This window comes from Anser cygnoides, chromosome 17, assembly GCF_040182565.1.
Source record: "Anser cygnoides isolate HZ-2024a breed goose chromosome 17, Taihu_goose_T2T_genome, whole genome shotgun sequence".
Taxonomy (NCBI): Eukaryota; Metazoa; Chordata; class Aves; order Anseriformes; family Anatidae; genus Anser; species Anser cygnoides.
This window is the reverse complement of record NC_089889.1, coordinates 8754181-8768758: the sequence shown is the minus strand read 5'-3', so window position 1 is coordinate 8768758 and position 14578 is coordinate 8754181. Positions and strand designations below refer to the sequence as shown.

At 62.7% G+C, this 14578-nt stretch overlaps 1 protein-coding gene across 11 annotated transcripts in view; it reads left to right on the top strand.

Annotated features, from left to right (window-relative positions):
* The window catches only part of TBX1 (T-box transcription factor 1), a 183297-nt gene that overhangs the window by 143328 nt on the left and 25391 nt on the right, over nt 1-14578 (top strand). For 4 of the 11 annotated variants that reach the window (XM_066979133.1, XM_066979132.1, XM_066979130.1 and 1 more), the window contains 6 exons: nt 7161-7289; nt 8350-8809; nt 11479-11580; nt 12695-12866; nt 13063-13218; nt 14335-14402. In XM_066979133.1, coding sequence (XP_066835234.1) covers nt 7161-7289; nt 8350-8809; nt 11479-11580; nt 12695-12866; nt 13063-13218; nt 14335-14402 — 1087 coding nt within the window. Of the gene's footprint in view, nt 1-3659; nt 3760-4971; nt 5929-6008; nt 7290-8349; nt 8810-11478; nt 11581-12694; nt 12867-13062; nt 13219-14334; nt 14403-14578 lie in introns of those variants that run through there. The other 7 variants (XM_066979138.1, XM_066979140.1, XM_066979137.1 and 4 more) reach the window with 7 other exon arrangements.

The following is a 14578-nucleotide window of genomic DNA, read 5'->3' as shown; positions in this document are numbered from 1 at the left end:
TCGCTTGCAAGTGGAGGGCTTGAAAACATCTCTGCCCCCCCAGGGGGCACCTAGAGAGGAGCGATGCAGTCGCTGCTTTTCCTCGGCTGCAGCACAGCAGTACTGTCCTGCCCCGCAGAGCGCAGGAGGGGCTCCCCGCTGCTCTGCCCCAAACTTGCACTGCAATAAGGAAATACGCTTCAATTGAACCCGTTTTGGCACCTCAGTACCGGCGAGGGGGATAGGGGGATCCTTCCTTCAAACTAAAAGCGCCTCATTTCCCCGCGGCTGCGGCCCCAGTTCTGTGCTCGGGGCGTGCAGGCAGCCGGGCAGGAGCTTCCCCCTGCTCACGGGGCTGGGGTGCGAGCAGGGAAAGGGCCAGGCTGGAGGGGACGGGCACAAATTCACCCCCCACAGAGCACAGCACAGCAGCACCCCTGTCAAGAGCTTTCCAACAGCATTTAAGAACAGCACACAGGAGGGGCTGCGAAGAGTGGGGCAGGAGCTGGGGAAAGCCGGACAGGCAGCCTGTACCATGCGGCGCCCGACTCCGCAGACATCTTGTTTTATTTTCTTTACGAGCTTCTGATCGCCGTTAGGATACATTTATACCTTTTCTTGTGGGCTGCCAAGGGAGCCTGCCTGGGCACTGGGAGTGTGCAGGGCTGCTGACAGGCTCTCACCAAGGAAAGGGGCTCGTGGGAGCCATGTCTGGAGCGGGGGCAGGACAGAACAGCGGGCGCTGAGCTGCTAATTAACACTGCCCCTCCAAGCTCCAGCTTCCTCTCCGCATCCCGTCTCACCCTGATCATTTTCCAGCTCCACTCAGGGCCACTTTGCCCTTGGGGACTCTGTCACCCCCTCCACAGCTGTGGGATGAGTGCCGGTGCACTCACAGCCAGACGAGCTGGGGTAACCCCAAATGCCAGGGCCCTCGGCCAGGCCAGCCCCAGGCACCCCAGGAGCTCCGGGGCTGAGCAGGGTCCTGCAAACTTCGTGGTCCCAACCCGTGGGCATGCAGGGCAGCCGCACTGCAGGAAGGTACAGACGTTGCTCTGGGAAAACACAAGCTGTTGTCAGAGGGAAAAAAAAATAAGGAAAAAAGAAGGAAAAAGGGAGAAAGAAGGGGAGAAACCCCGCCGGCTGCATGCCGGCGGTGGGTGGCTGACAGCTTTATTTCTGAGAATTTCACTGTGCGTGATCTCTCTGTTGGGATCTGCAGGCAAGTGACCCCATAAAACCAGCCCAAAATCCCCATAGCAAATAACGCGGAGCCAAGGCTGGCAAGCGGGAGCCAGTGGGGGGTGCGGGGGTGTGGGGTGCGGGAGCCAAGCCCCACTCCCTGGCCCCACGGACCCCACGAGGGCTGCCCTGTGCCCGGCCGTGGGGTCAGGCAGCCAGTGGAGCTGCTGGAGTCCTGCCTTCCCCGGGCGCATCACTGCCTTTCTGCGAGAAAGCCGCGGCTGTTCAGGAGGACTGCGCTGGTTGTAACAATAATTATTTGTTCTTGAATTTCTTCTTCTTCGGGGCTTCTCTCTCTTTTTTGTTTTTCTTTCGTTTTTGTTCTTTTTCACAATCACTTTTCGTGGTCTGCCTCTCTTTCTATCCTATTTTCTTTCTTTCTCTCTTTCTTTTCTTTTCTTTTTTTTCTTTTCTTTTCTTTTCTTTTCTTTTCTTTTCTTTTCTTTTCTTTTCTTTTCTTTTCTTTTCTTTTCTTTTCTTTTCTTTTCTTTTCTTTTCTTTTCTTTTCTTTTCTTTTCTTTTCTTTTCTTTTCTTTTCTTTTCTTTTCTTTTCTTTTCTTTTCTTTTCTTTTCTTTTCTTTTCTTTTCTTTTCTTTTCTTTTCTTTTCTTTTCTTTTCTTCTTTTCTCTGTTTCTCTTTTCTTTTTTCTGTTTCTTTTTTGTTTCCTTTTTTTCTACTTTTTTTCTCTTTTTCTGTTTCTTTTCTTTTCCGTTTTCGTATTCTTTTCATTTTCTATTCTTCTTTCTTTTTTCCTTTTTTCTTCTTTTTTTCTTCTTTTTTTCTTTTCTGTTTCCTCTTCTCTCTTCTCTTCTCTTCTCTTCTCTTCTCTTCTCTTCTCTTCTCTTCTCTTCTCTTCTCTTCTCTTCTCTTCTCTTCTCTTCTCTTCTCTTCTCTTCTCTTCTCTTCTCTTTCTCTTCTCTTCTCTTCTCTTCTCTTCTCTTCTCTTCTCTTCTCTTCTCTTCTCTTCTCTTCTCTTCTCTTCTCTTCTCTTCTCTTCTCTTCTCTTCTCTTCTCTTCTCTTCTCTTCTCTTCTCTTCTCTTCTCTTCTCTTCTCTTCTCTTCTCTTCTCTTCTCTTCTCTTCTCTTCTCTTCTCTTCTCTTCTCTTCTCTTCTCTTCTCTTCTCTTTCTCTTCTCTTCTCTTCTCTTCTCTTCTCTTCTCTCCATTTTCTCACCTCCTGCCTTTCGTTCCCAGCCCGGGCCCCGGCCCAGACCCCCGCAGCAGCCCCGTGCGGCGCCCGGAGCAGGACGCGCTCCCGGCTCGGCCTCAGGTGCCCGGGGCCGGGCCGCGCACCTGCGGGGCCGGGCCGGGCAGGGCCAGCGCTGCGCCCCGAGGGGAGCGGGCTGGGGGCGCCCCGGGGGCAGCAGCGAGCGGCGGCGGCAGCCCCGAGAGCGCCGGGGACGGGCAGGGCTGCAGGGCCGCCAGCCCCGGGGCGAGCAGGGCTGCGGGGCCACCAGCCCGGCTCGCCGCCTCCCCTCGCGTGCTGTCCGCTCGTAGCGGTCTCCGCGGCGTCGTGGGCGCTCTCGCTTTCTTTTTGCTTTCTCTTTCTGTCTTTGTCACCTTTTTTTGCTTTCTTTTTTTCTCTCCTTTTTTTGATTTCTTACCTTTCTTTCCTTCCTTTCTTTCTTTCTTTCTTTCTTTCTTTCTTTCTTTCTTTCTTTCTTTCTTTCTTTCTTTCTTTCTTTCTTTCTTTCTTTCTTTCTTTCTTTCTTTCTTTCTTTCTTTTCTTTCTCTCTCTTTCTTTCTTATTCCTTTCTTTACTTCTTCTGTTATTGCTTCAATTTCTTTTCTTCTTCTCTCTCTTTCCCTCTTTTTCTATCTTTATGTGTCTTTATCGCTTTCTCGTTTCCTTCTTACTTTGTCGTTCTGCCCTTCTGTCAGTCTTTCTCGGTGGCTGCTGGTTAACGACACGTTTGATTTTTCGATCCGTCAGATAGATTCGTTAATTTCGGTTCCTGTAGTTCAAGCAGCAGTTGGAAAATAATCCTAATAGTCGCCGTAGTCGGAACAATAACGATGTTGGCTGTGAGAGAAATAGCAGTGCTCATCGATAACGGTCCCAAACCCCACGCCAGAAAATCCCCGTTTTCCCCGGGAGCTGCGGGAGCTGCGGGCTTTCCTCACCTACCGACACCCCCGGCTCTCCCCTCTCTGCCCTCTCACAACGAATCCCGCATTCCCCGCGGCTCCCTCCAGCCCAGCGCCCCCGCGGTGTTGCCGCGGTGCCGGCTCCCGGTTTGTCGCACCGGCTGCGGGGACGCGCAGGGACCGGCCCCGGCCCCGGCCCCGGCCCCGGGGGTGTTCTCCTCCGGGCCGTGCGCGGAGTGCGGGGCTGCCCCTGCCCGGCCGCAGCCCCGGCTGGCTGCCGCGGCCCCCCACCCCCTTCACCCCCCCACCCCCCGGTATTTATGTGCTGCTCCCCGAGCCCCGCAGCTCGGCGGGGAGCCGGGGCTGCCGCGGCAAGCCCGAGCCGGGCCGTGCGAGCTCCCCCCAGCTCCCCCGCAGCCCGGGCTCGCCGGGGGCCCGTCGGGGCGCAGAGGTGAGGGGCGGGAGGGACAAGCGGGGCCGGGCAGGGGCCGGGGGGCGAGCAGAAAGGAGGGCTGGGGGGGACGGGAGGGGAGCTGCGGGCGGAGGGCTGAGCGCTGAGGAGCGCGGGGGCTCTGTCCCCGCCGGGCCCCGGGAGCGGGCAGAGCCCGTCGGGGCCGCACCTGCAGCGCAGCCCGGCCGCTGGGCACGCGGGGACGGGCGGCCGGGGGAAGCCGGGCACATCCCCAGCCAAAGTGCCGCCGCCCGACCCCGGGGCTGGAGCGGAGCGGGGGCCCCCGGCCAGTGGGGAGAGGAGCCCGAGGGGAAAAACCCTGCGAGGAAGGACGAAGGGAGCTGCCCGCGGCGTCCGGCCCCGGCTCGCCTGAAAGGTCCGGGACACTGCGGGCTGCGGGGCCCCGACGGGGGGAGCCGGCGGCGGGGCTGCGGGCAGGCGGCGGGGCTCGGCTCCGGGCCGTGGCGGGGCTGGGGCTGCCGTCGGGGGGCCGCGGGGACTGGAGCGCCGCGTTGCCTTCCCACTGCCGCCGCTGGGTTTTGCACCGCCGAGGCCCGAGGATGGCGGGCCACCGGAGAGGGGTGCCCCGGGCCGGGGGAGGACCGGCCCTTTTTCGCCTCTCCCGCAGCGCGGAGCCGCTCCCGGTGGGACAAGCCCGGGCTGCCCCCCCCAGCCTGAGCGGGCGGGGTGTGAGTCGGGGGGGTGGGGGGGTTCAGAGGACCTCCAACCCACCCTTTCCCCGTTGCCTTTCCGACAGCCCCCAGGCTCGATCCGTTCAGCCCCGGACCAGGGAGGGCCGCAGCGCCGGCGGCAGCGCGGTGCCAGTCCGGCGGTGGCACAGCCCCGCGTCGAGGCTGGATTCGCTTCGCAGCGCTCCGGCGAAGCAGAGAGGCCGGGGAGCGGGACAAGCGCCCGGGGGCTGGGGAGACAGCCAGCAAACGTGGCCGGGGACTTTAGAGTCTTGGTGGGGGAACGGAGAGGCCGGCCTGGGGCTGGGAGTGGGGCCGCGGGGGCTTGCACGTCCCAGAGGGCAGCAGCGATTAGGGGGCTGGAGGGGGGGGGGGGGGGGGGGAGCCGCGGCACGGCTGGAGGCCGTTCCCGGCAGGTCCCCTGCTCCCGGAGGATCCCCTGATCCCTGAGGGCCCCCTGATCCCGAGGGGTCCCGTGCTCCCGGGGGGTCCCGTGCAGCCCCCAGCGAGTGGCCAGGCCGAGGGCTCCGCACCCGGGCTGTGCCCGACGGGGCGCCTCTTCCCGCTGCGGCTGTAGCCACGAAGCAGGGAGCGGGAAAAGGGAGAGAGCCGGGAGAAAGGGAGAAAGTCTGGGCAAGCAAAGCACGGGCAGCAACCCCTTGGCAACCTCCTCTGCTGGGGCGCTGGGTTCGGGGCCCTTCTTAATTCCCAGGTATTTTTACCTCCCGCGGGAGAGGCTGCCCCAGGGCCGGGCACGTCCCGGGGCCTCTTTGCTGCTCGCATTCACGGCTTCTTCGTTTCCCCCCGCACCCCGGGAGCTTTGCTTCGTGGGGTCCTAACGAAATCCGTTCCCCTCCTTCGCTGCTCGCAGCCAGGTAGCAGCGCGGGGCCGCACCGGGACACCCTGTGCCCCTGCTCCCGGCACCGAAAATGCCCCGGCCGGGAACCGCAGCGGCGGAGAAACAACCCCCCGATCGCGTCCCGTTCTGCCCTTGTGCCTTCAGCGGCAGGAACATATGCTCAAATATGTACGGGTAGTCTAGATTTTTCTCTGCAAATATTTTTACCGCATCCAAAGATAATATTTCAACAGAAGAATCAAGCCCCGCAGGCTACAGACAGGGCAGCTATATATAACCCGCTTGCTCACTCGGGCTCTCGGCGCACCGCTCGGGTTATGCAAGCCCCGGTGCGGCGGTAGCCACCGGCGCTCCCCACGGCTCCGCCCGCCCCGTCGGGGGCAGATCCCCCGGGACTTCGCTGCGGCCGCCCGACGGAGGCACCGGCACCGGCACCGGGGCTGGGCCGGGGACAGGGGCCCGGGGCCGGGCCCGGCGGGGCGGGTGTGCCGCCTGGCCCCGCGCCGATGCGGAGGACGGGCCCGGGGGACGCGGCGGCTCTGCGAGGGGCCGGTGCCGGGCGGTGAGTAGCGCCTCACCGGGACAACGACGGGGACCGGGGACAGCGGCCCCCGAGCCAGGCAGGTGCTGCCGACACCGCGGGCTCTCACGCCGGGCCGCGCAAGGGCTCGCCTTGTGCCCCGCCGCTTGCTTTCCGTTTTCTGCGCTTTTGAATTTTATTTTATTTATGTTTTTATCGGCGAAGGGAACGCTCCAACGCCTGCGTGCGATTCGGGGCTCTGGTGGCCCGGGGCTCGGGTTCCCAGGGCTCCCAGCCCGCACGGCCGGGGCTGCCGGCGGCACCCGCTCCCGCAGCGCACCCCGACGTGCGGAGCCCCGCGGCCACCGAGCCCCGGGCCGGGCCGGGGCAGCCCGGAGCCCCGCGGCGGCTCCGTGCCGGAGGAAGGGAGCAATCCCCTTCTCGTTCCCGGACATCCGCAGCGTGACGCCGGGCTCGGCTCGGCCCGGCTCGGCTCTTCCCTTCCCGTCGGCCGGCTCCCGGCGCCGTGATTGACACCGGCGGCCCCTCCGCCCGCCCCGCAGCACATCCCGGCCCTTCCCGGCGGCCGCTCGCCGTGCCCGGGAGGCGGGGAAGGGCCTCCCCAGCCCTTTGACACCGTCTCGGCAGGAGTTTCACTTCGCTTTCGCCGCCGCCGCCGCCGCTTCTGCAGGCAAACACCCCCGGCTTCCATGTGACGCCTCCCAGCCGCTGAACGGGGGAAAAGCGCCTCCAAGGGAGCCACTGTCCCTGCGTGCAGGAGCCAACGGGGGGGGCAGGGGGGGCAGGAGCAGGAGGTGGTGGTTGGGGGGAAGGGAAGAGAGGAAAGAAATTAATAAACGGCACAGAAAGAAGTTGTGGGGGAGAGAAACTGAGACCCCGCGGAAGAAATTCGGGGGGTTATTTATCCCCCCCCCCCCCCGCCCCAATCCCCTGTCCCCAGCAGGGCTCGGTCCGGGCGCTGCAGCGCTCGGCACTGTCCGCACAGGGCCCCGGGGCAGTTTTTTGCTCCTCAACGCCCTTCCCGAGGGGGGGCAGAGGCTTTGGGTTGTTTTCTTTTTTTTGTTTGTGTGTGTTTTTTGTTGTGTTATTTTTTTTTTTAGCTCCCCTCCCCCCTTTGTGGAAGGAGGGGGGGTCCCGCTCGCACCTCCCTGGATGGCGCGCTAGAAAGGAGGGGAGTGAGGGGCGGGAGGGGGGGGCTCGTGGTGGGAGGCTGCCGCGGCTGCCGCTCCTGCATTGGTGTCTCCCCTATGGACGAAAACAGCCCTCTGTCTCCCAAGGCAAATGCTTTCAGTATCGCCTCTCTGATTTCAGTCGCCGCCGCCGCCGAGCGAGCAGGGAAGGGAGCGCTGGAGGAGCGCCGCGGTGGCCGCAGCGCGCCCGCCGGCCCCGCCAGCCGCCCGCCGAAGATGCACTTCAGCACCGTCACCAGGGACATGGAAGGTGAGCGCCCTGCGGGGAGCCGCGACCCCCCGACCGCCGCCCGGCGGACGCTTTTAACGCCCCCCGGCCTGACGGAGGGGCCGGGAGCCCGGCCTGCCCCCGCGGGGCCGCTGCCGGGGGGCTCGGAGCGGTGTCCCCCCCCCGGCTCGGCGGGGACGGGGCCGAGGCTGTGCCCGCGGAGCATCCCCGACGGCACCGGCCGTGCCCCGGGCTGCGGCGGGCCTGGGCTCGGCTCCCGCCGGCTCTGCAGCCCCTGCCCGGCCCGGGGGCTCCGTCGGAGGTGATCCCAGAGACCGCGGGGCCTGGAGGAGCCTCAGGGCATCGGAAGGGACCCGGAGGAGCGCCCGTCCCCGGGGCGGCCCTGTGCTGCGCCGCGGGGCCCGCTCGGGCCGGCGGCCGGGGGCTGCGCTCCGAGGCCGTGCCGGGGGCCCTGGGCCGAGCCCGGAGCCCTGCGCTGGGCCCCGGCCGCCCCCAGCTCTCGCTCGGGGATGCCCACACGGGGGGGATTTGCCAACCCCGCTCCTCCTGCCCCTGTCAGCCACGGCCCCGCAGCTCCAGAGCGAGGGACGTTACCTGCAGCACCGTCACTACACGGAAATAAGAACCGGTTTCGTTCTTTTTTTCCTTTTTTTTTTTTATTTTTTTCCCCTCCTCCTTTTTTTTTTTTTTAAAAACATACATTTGGGGGAGGGAGGGAAAGGGAATTTGCTTTGTCCCATTTCGCGTGAGGCGAGGGAGGCCTTCTGCAGAGATAACACCGGCAATGCACCGCCGCGGCTCTTGGCAGATCTCTCGGGTTTGCAAAGAAAAAAAAAAAAAAAAGGGGGGAAAAAAGCGCCGAGGCAGGCAGGCAGGCAGCGGGAGCAGCGAGCTCCCCGCCTGCCCCGGGGGGAGCGGGGCCGGGGCCAGGCGAAGCGGGAAGGGGGAGGCGCCCCGCTGGGCCGGGCGCGGGGCAGCGGCGGAGGCGGAGGGCACCCCGCGGAGCGGCGCGGAGCTGGGGGGGAAAGCGGTTGCCGGAGCGGAGCCCTGACCGCCTGCCTGTTTTTTGGAATGATTTCAGCTATCTCCAGCCCCTGGCTCACCCAGCTGTCCCATTTTTGCGATGTTGCAGCTTTCACGGCCAACAGCCTGAGCAGCCTGAACGCCTCCGGGGGGTACCACCTCTCCCCCTCCCCGGGGGACCCGTACGGACAGCATGAGCCGCCGCACTACGAGCCCTGCACGGCTCAGCAGCACCCGCACCCGCCGCCCCAGCCCCAGCACGGCTACCCCTTCGGCGGGGCGGCGGCGGCCGGGGCCAACCCGCCGCCCCCCGGCCCCGAACCGCCCGAGGGCGCCGGGGGAGCCGCCGCGGGACCCGCCGCCGTCTCGGGCTGCTCCGCGGGGGCGGCCGCCGCGGCCAAGGCGCCGGTGAAGAAGAACCCGAAGGTGGCCAACGTGAGCGTCCAGCTGGAGATGAAGGCGCTGTGGGACGAATTCAACCAGCTGGGCACCGAGATGATCGTCACCAAGGCCGGCAGGTCAGTGAGGAGCCCCGGGCGGCCGCAGGGTTGCCGTCGGTTGACCTTCGGCCTCTTACCCGGGGAGAAATTTGCGAGCTCCCGCGGCCCGAAGGCCTCCGGTGCTGCGGGGAAGGGGCGGCGGGTGGCGGCAGGGCCGGGCCGAGCCGGGCCGGGCCGTGGAGGCTCCGCCGCGGGGTTTCGCCGCCGCCGGGAGGGCGCCGGGCGCCGGCTCTCGGTTGTCCCGCTGGGGATTTAAAGGCGGCCCCGTCCTCGGAGGACACGGTCCTTCCCGGGGCGGGCAGCAGCAGAAAGGGAGGGAAAAAAAAAAACGAAAACACCCGACCCGCACCCGTCAATACCTGTAACTGGACAAATTTTTAGCACGGGCACAACTTTTCCTTTCGTCGGGGACTGCAAACAGCCGCTCAGGCGGTTTTAAACCTCAAAGCGCCCTGCAGGCCGATCGCATTTCCCGAGGATCGCGGAACGAGCGCGGCACAGCCCGGCTCGTCTCGGCCCTGCGCGGCCACGGCGGCTCCGCCGCGCCCCGGCACCGGGACCGGGAGCTCGCTCCTGGCCGGGCTGCAAAGGATGGTGCCGCGCTGGAAGGGAGCAGAATGCGTGTGTGTGTGTGGGGGGGTGAAGAACAGTAATTGCGCTAATTACTGCGGTTAATTGCGATCGCCGGGGCCGCTCGGGGAGAGCTGCGGAGGGCTGCGGGCAGACGCTGCCTCCTGGGGGGCGAGCGCGTCGTTCCCGTGATTTAAAGCGATCCCGGCTGGGGGGAGAAAATAAAAGACAAGCAACCAAATTAACGAACGCCCCGGTGGCTGCTCCCCGTGAGCCCCGGGAACGGCTGCAGCGGCCGGGGCCGCTCGGGAACGGCCCAGCCAGAGCGGCCGCGCGTCCCCTCCGGCGATGGGGAGGGTCCTGGGGGTGCCCAAACTTAAATATATTTATAGGCAAATATTTGCGTATTTTTAAAAAATACAGCAATTTCCTCAAACTAAACAAACTAAACAAACCACCGCGGCGCCCGCCGGAGGAGCAGCCGCCGAGGGGCCGGCCGGCGCTGCGGGACCCCGGGCGGCATTTCCCGCAGCCGGTGGCCGCCCGGCGCCGGGCCGTGCAGCTCGCTGCCGCCGGGCTCGGCGCTGCCTTCCTCAGCGGAAAAGGTCGGCCAGGCTCCGGGCGGACGCTCTCTGCAAACAGGAGCCCTTCACTCTGCCTTTCTTCGCTCTTCCGAGCCAGCGGGAGGGTTGCACATAGCCGACTCCGAAAGGGCCCCTGAAGGAGCGAAGTCGATTTGAATCGCGGGTTTTCTTCCCCCTTCTTCTTCGTTTATTTTATGACATCGACAAATATCCAGGCAGGCGGATAAAAACAGGAGAAAATGGGGGTAAAACCGGCAGGAAAAGGCTCGGGGAAGGCGCTGCGAAGCCTGTTCTCTCCCAGCGCCTCTGGGCTGGCCCTGCTGTTTGTCTAGGTGGGTCTTATCAACTCGGGTTGTTTGTTTTAAAACTTCGTTTTAAAACAAGAAACACCGGAACTGGAGCTAATGGGGGCTTTTACACCTTTAAAAATAATAATAACAGAGGAAGCTATTGGAAACGTCCTCCAGAGTTTCCTAAGGCGTTATGGAGAAGGAGACCCCGCTCCCCGTCCCCGGTGCTGCCGGTGGGGCCGTACCGGGGATGCCACGGCCGCGGGGGAAGGCAGGGGAAGGCAGCCTCTCCTCGGCGGCAGGGAGCAGTACGCAACCAAAAAGGTCCCGGGGAGGTGCGCAGCAGCCCGGCCGTGCGCCCCGAGAGAGAGCCGGGGGGGACTCCTGGTACCCGCTTTTGATCGGATTGCTTCTGCGGGCGGCGACTTCAGTTTGGTTTTTCAACGACTGCAACCCCCCTTCCCGAAATACCGCCCGCCGCTGCTCGCTTTGTTTCCTACTCGGGAAAATCCTCACGGAACCAAACGGAAGCCGCAGCCAGCGCCGAAGCTGGGGCGCATCTTCGGCGTGTCCCGGTGGGGAACTGTGCGCCCAGCCCGGCCCCCGGCCCCGTTCCCCCCGCAGCCCCTCGGGGGAACCGTGCCCTCCCTGAGCCCGGGAACCGCGGCCCCAGCCCGGCCACCTCCCCGGGGGGCTGCGCGGAGCAGAGCGGGGACAGCCCCGGGGCCGCCCTGCGCAGCGCCCGGCTCCTTCCCGCTCCGCTCCTGCTGCGGAGCTGCAGGGACCGGGAGGGGGCTCGCTGGGAGATGCCAGTTGCCCTCCAGTTCCTACCAGCCTCGGGGTTTCGTTTGCCCCTCCGGGCTGGGGGAGGTTTTGCTCTGACTGTAGGGGCTGCGCTGCTCTTGTGGCTGCTGCTTTAAAACTGCACCAATTTTGGAGGGGCAGAAACGGGAATTTGGTTCCCTGCGGTCACCCACAGAAGGGCCCGGCCATGCTAGCCCAGGGCCCTAACCTGGCTCAGGTGTGGGTCCAGGGTAGGGGCAACGCCTCGCATCAGCCTCAGTTAGGATCAGCTGGAAAAAGGGGGAAAATCCAGAGCGGGGAATTATGACCCTGCTCTCCTTTCCCCAGACGTGGGGCTCCCAGAGCCAGCCCCAGCATCCCCGTGCTGCCCACTTCGGGGCTCCCTGTGGCCCCTCAGCTTGGCTCAGCTCAGCTCTCCCTTCTCTCTGCTCTGCGGCAGGCGCATGTTCCCCACCTTCCAGGTGAAGATATTTGGCATGGACCCCATGGCTGACTACATGCTCCTCATGGATTTTGTCCCCGTGGATGACAAGCGATACCGGCAAGTACCCCTCTCCTGCCTGTTGGGACAAGTTTTGGGTTGCCCCCCCCCCCCACCCCAGGCTTGTGCACAGCGACTGCAGCACCCAGACACAAGCAGGGCAGCCAAAAGCATAGGGCTCAGTGCTGTCCTGCCCAGGACAGCCTCCCCACCCTGCTGCTCTGAGCAAAAATCCCCCCAAGGCTCCTCAAGCGCCCCACCGGGCTGCTTCTGCCCGCCGAGGAGCTCGCCCGCTGGGTGCTGGGGTGAAGAGAGCAGGTTTTGTTTGCAGGGAAGGCACTGGCTGTCCGAGCCACAAAACCCTCCCCTTGTTTCCAGCGGCAGTGTAGGAAGGCCTCAGAAATGAGTGAGTTGCAAGGCAGAGATGCGGTCTGATTTGCAACCCCTTTAATTTTAAGACAGTGAAAGGCGCATTATGTATTTAGCTTCAGATCAGGACGCCGAGCAGGCAGTGCGCGTAGGAATCGCAGGTCCGATATATAAATATTTAGACAGATATCCAAATTCTCAGGGCGTCCTAGAAATGTTTGCTTGTCAAGGGAAGTGGGATATATAACATCCAATTGAGTATATCTTTAAAAAGTAATGTTTCTGCTCGAGTCCAATGGTGTCTAATTCCCCCTGTGCAAACACTGGCTTTTAAAGTAAACACGTGTATAGAAGATTGGTTTCTCTGTTTTAAATGTTACTGTTGAATACGGACTTTGAAAGAATGAAACAAGGCTGCTAAACTGTGGACCTGCTATTAATCTACACATAAATTTCCACTCTTCGCTTAGAGCCAGAACATTACTGTATAGAGAGCTCCCTTTCACTTTTTTTTAGAAGAAGGGGGAGCTTTTGTGGCTTCTCTCCCAAATCTGTACAGGTAGCTATAAATTTCCTGCGTCCTGCAGATTTCTCTCCCGACGGCTCCATCCCCGTCAAATACGATTTCTCCCCCTGCAACCCAGCCGGCTGTCGGGAGCCTCTTCCTCTTCTTCCCGGGACCAGGGGCTCCCTCCCGGGATGGGCTCCTCGGGGGTCCCCAAGTGCTGCAGCCCCGTGGGGGGGGGGGGGGGGGGGGGCCGGGAGCACCGCGGGCCGTGGCTGACGGTGCCCCCCTTGCTGGCAGGTACGCCTTCCACAGCTCCTCCTGGCTGGTGGCCGGCAAAGCCGACCCCGCCACCCCCGGCAGGGTGCACTACCACCCGGACTCCCCGGCCAAAGGGGCGCAGTGGATGAAGCAGATCGTTTCCTTCGATAAGCTCAAACTGACCAACAACTTGCTGGACGACAACGGGCATGTAAGTGTTCCCGAGGGGAGGCGACGAGCCCCGGGGGCTCCCCGCGCCCTGGTTCCCGGGGGGCCGCTGCCCGCACCCTGGTGTCCCCGCGGGGCTCAGCACCCTGCCCTGGGCAGGGGGGACCGACGGCTGCGCTCTCCTCTCTCGAAGCTCCGCCTGGATCAGTTATTGTCTCCTTGCTCGTTTTATCATTCAGATCATTTTGAACTCCATGCACAGATACCAGCCGCGTTTTCACGTGGTCTACGTGGACCCCCGGAAAGACAGCGAGAAATACGCGGAGGAGAACTTCAAAACCTTCGTCTTCGAGGAGACGCGCTTCACGGCCGTGACCGCCTACCAGAACCACCGGGTGAGGCGGCAGCGGGACCGGGGCGCCGGTGGGGAGCCCCAGAAGCGCAGGCGGGGGAGCTCGGGGCCGGGGCAGCACCGGGAGCCTGGCAGGAGCTGCGCCCCGAGGCAGCGCTGGCCCCATCGCCAGCTTCCCTGGCCCGGGGGCAGCTCCCTGCGGCTGTAAACCCGAGAGCCGGGCTCGATGGGAAACTGGAGGCTCCCCGCTGAGGGACGTCACTCACAATTTGTTTGGCTAAATCTGTGATTTTGCTTCTCCGGGCTCAGTCTGTTCGCGCTCAGAATACAATATATTTAAAACCGAACCAACCCGCCCCCTAAACTGATGCGGATTTCTGGGCAGCACTTAATCCAATTGCTCCTCTAAATCGCAGCATAAGGAGCAGGAATGCTGGCTGCAATCACAAGCACGGTTCCCGAGCGGAGGCTTTTCAGCGGTGACCCGGCTCTGCGCTGATGCCACAGGGACTGTCCCCAGGGCTGTCCCCGAGCAGCCGGGGCCGGGCCACGCTGTGCTGCCGCTCCGGGCATGCCGGGGCCCCCGCGGGATGCTGCGGCCGGGCCGGAGCAAGGCTGTGCCTTTAAGGGGCTCCGGAGTCCCTCCCCGGCTGGCATTTGCCTGATGGCTCCGGACAGCTGCTCTTTCTCTCCTGCTTTCTATCAGTTTGACCTCTAAGGCTGGAACTGTCACGGAGGGGCTTAAAGTTTGTTTTTCAACCCATTCCGGAAACTCACAATCACATACTTTATCCGTGGATTTGCTTAAATATAGAAAATGTCCTGCCTTCTCCCCGCTGAATTAAATAAATACATAAGTATGATTTATCCAGTGATTTGTCTTAGCTGCTCCGGTGGTGACCCATATAATGTGGCATTCTCTTACAAGTGCATTTACACAGCTTTTGCAGCCGCCTCTCCCTTCGCCTTGAACTCGTATTAGGTAGCGTCCTGTCCCGTGTTTTCCAATGGGGAACGCACGTGTTTGCGCTCTGTGGCAGGGAGCGCCTCGGCTCCATAATACCGGGCACCACGGGCTCCTGGAGCTGCTCAGAGACATGCTCGCTAAGGGAGGTGCCCCATGTGCCACTTTGAGACATTTCCCATCTTCTCCTTACAGATCACGCAGCTGAAGATCGCCAGCAACCCTTTTGCCAAGGGATTCAGAGACTGCGACCCTGAGGACTGGTACGGCACACAGCCTTTGATGTGTCTTTGATTACCGCTAGCCCCCCTCTCACCGAGTGTAGCGTGCACCTGCCCAGTGCACCTTTGCACAAGACTTTTCATGGTGTTTGGGTGCCACTGGGTCAGCTGTGTTTGCTGGCAGCAAGGCTCTAGGTATTCACTTGGCAGGACCACTG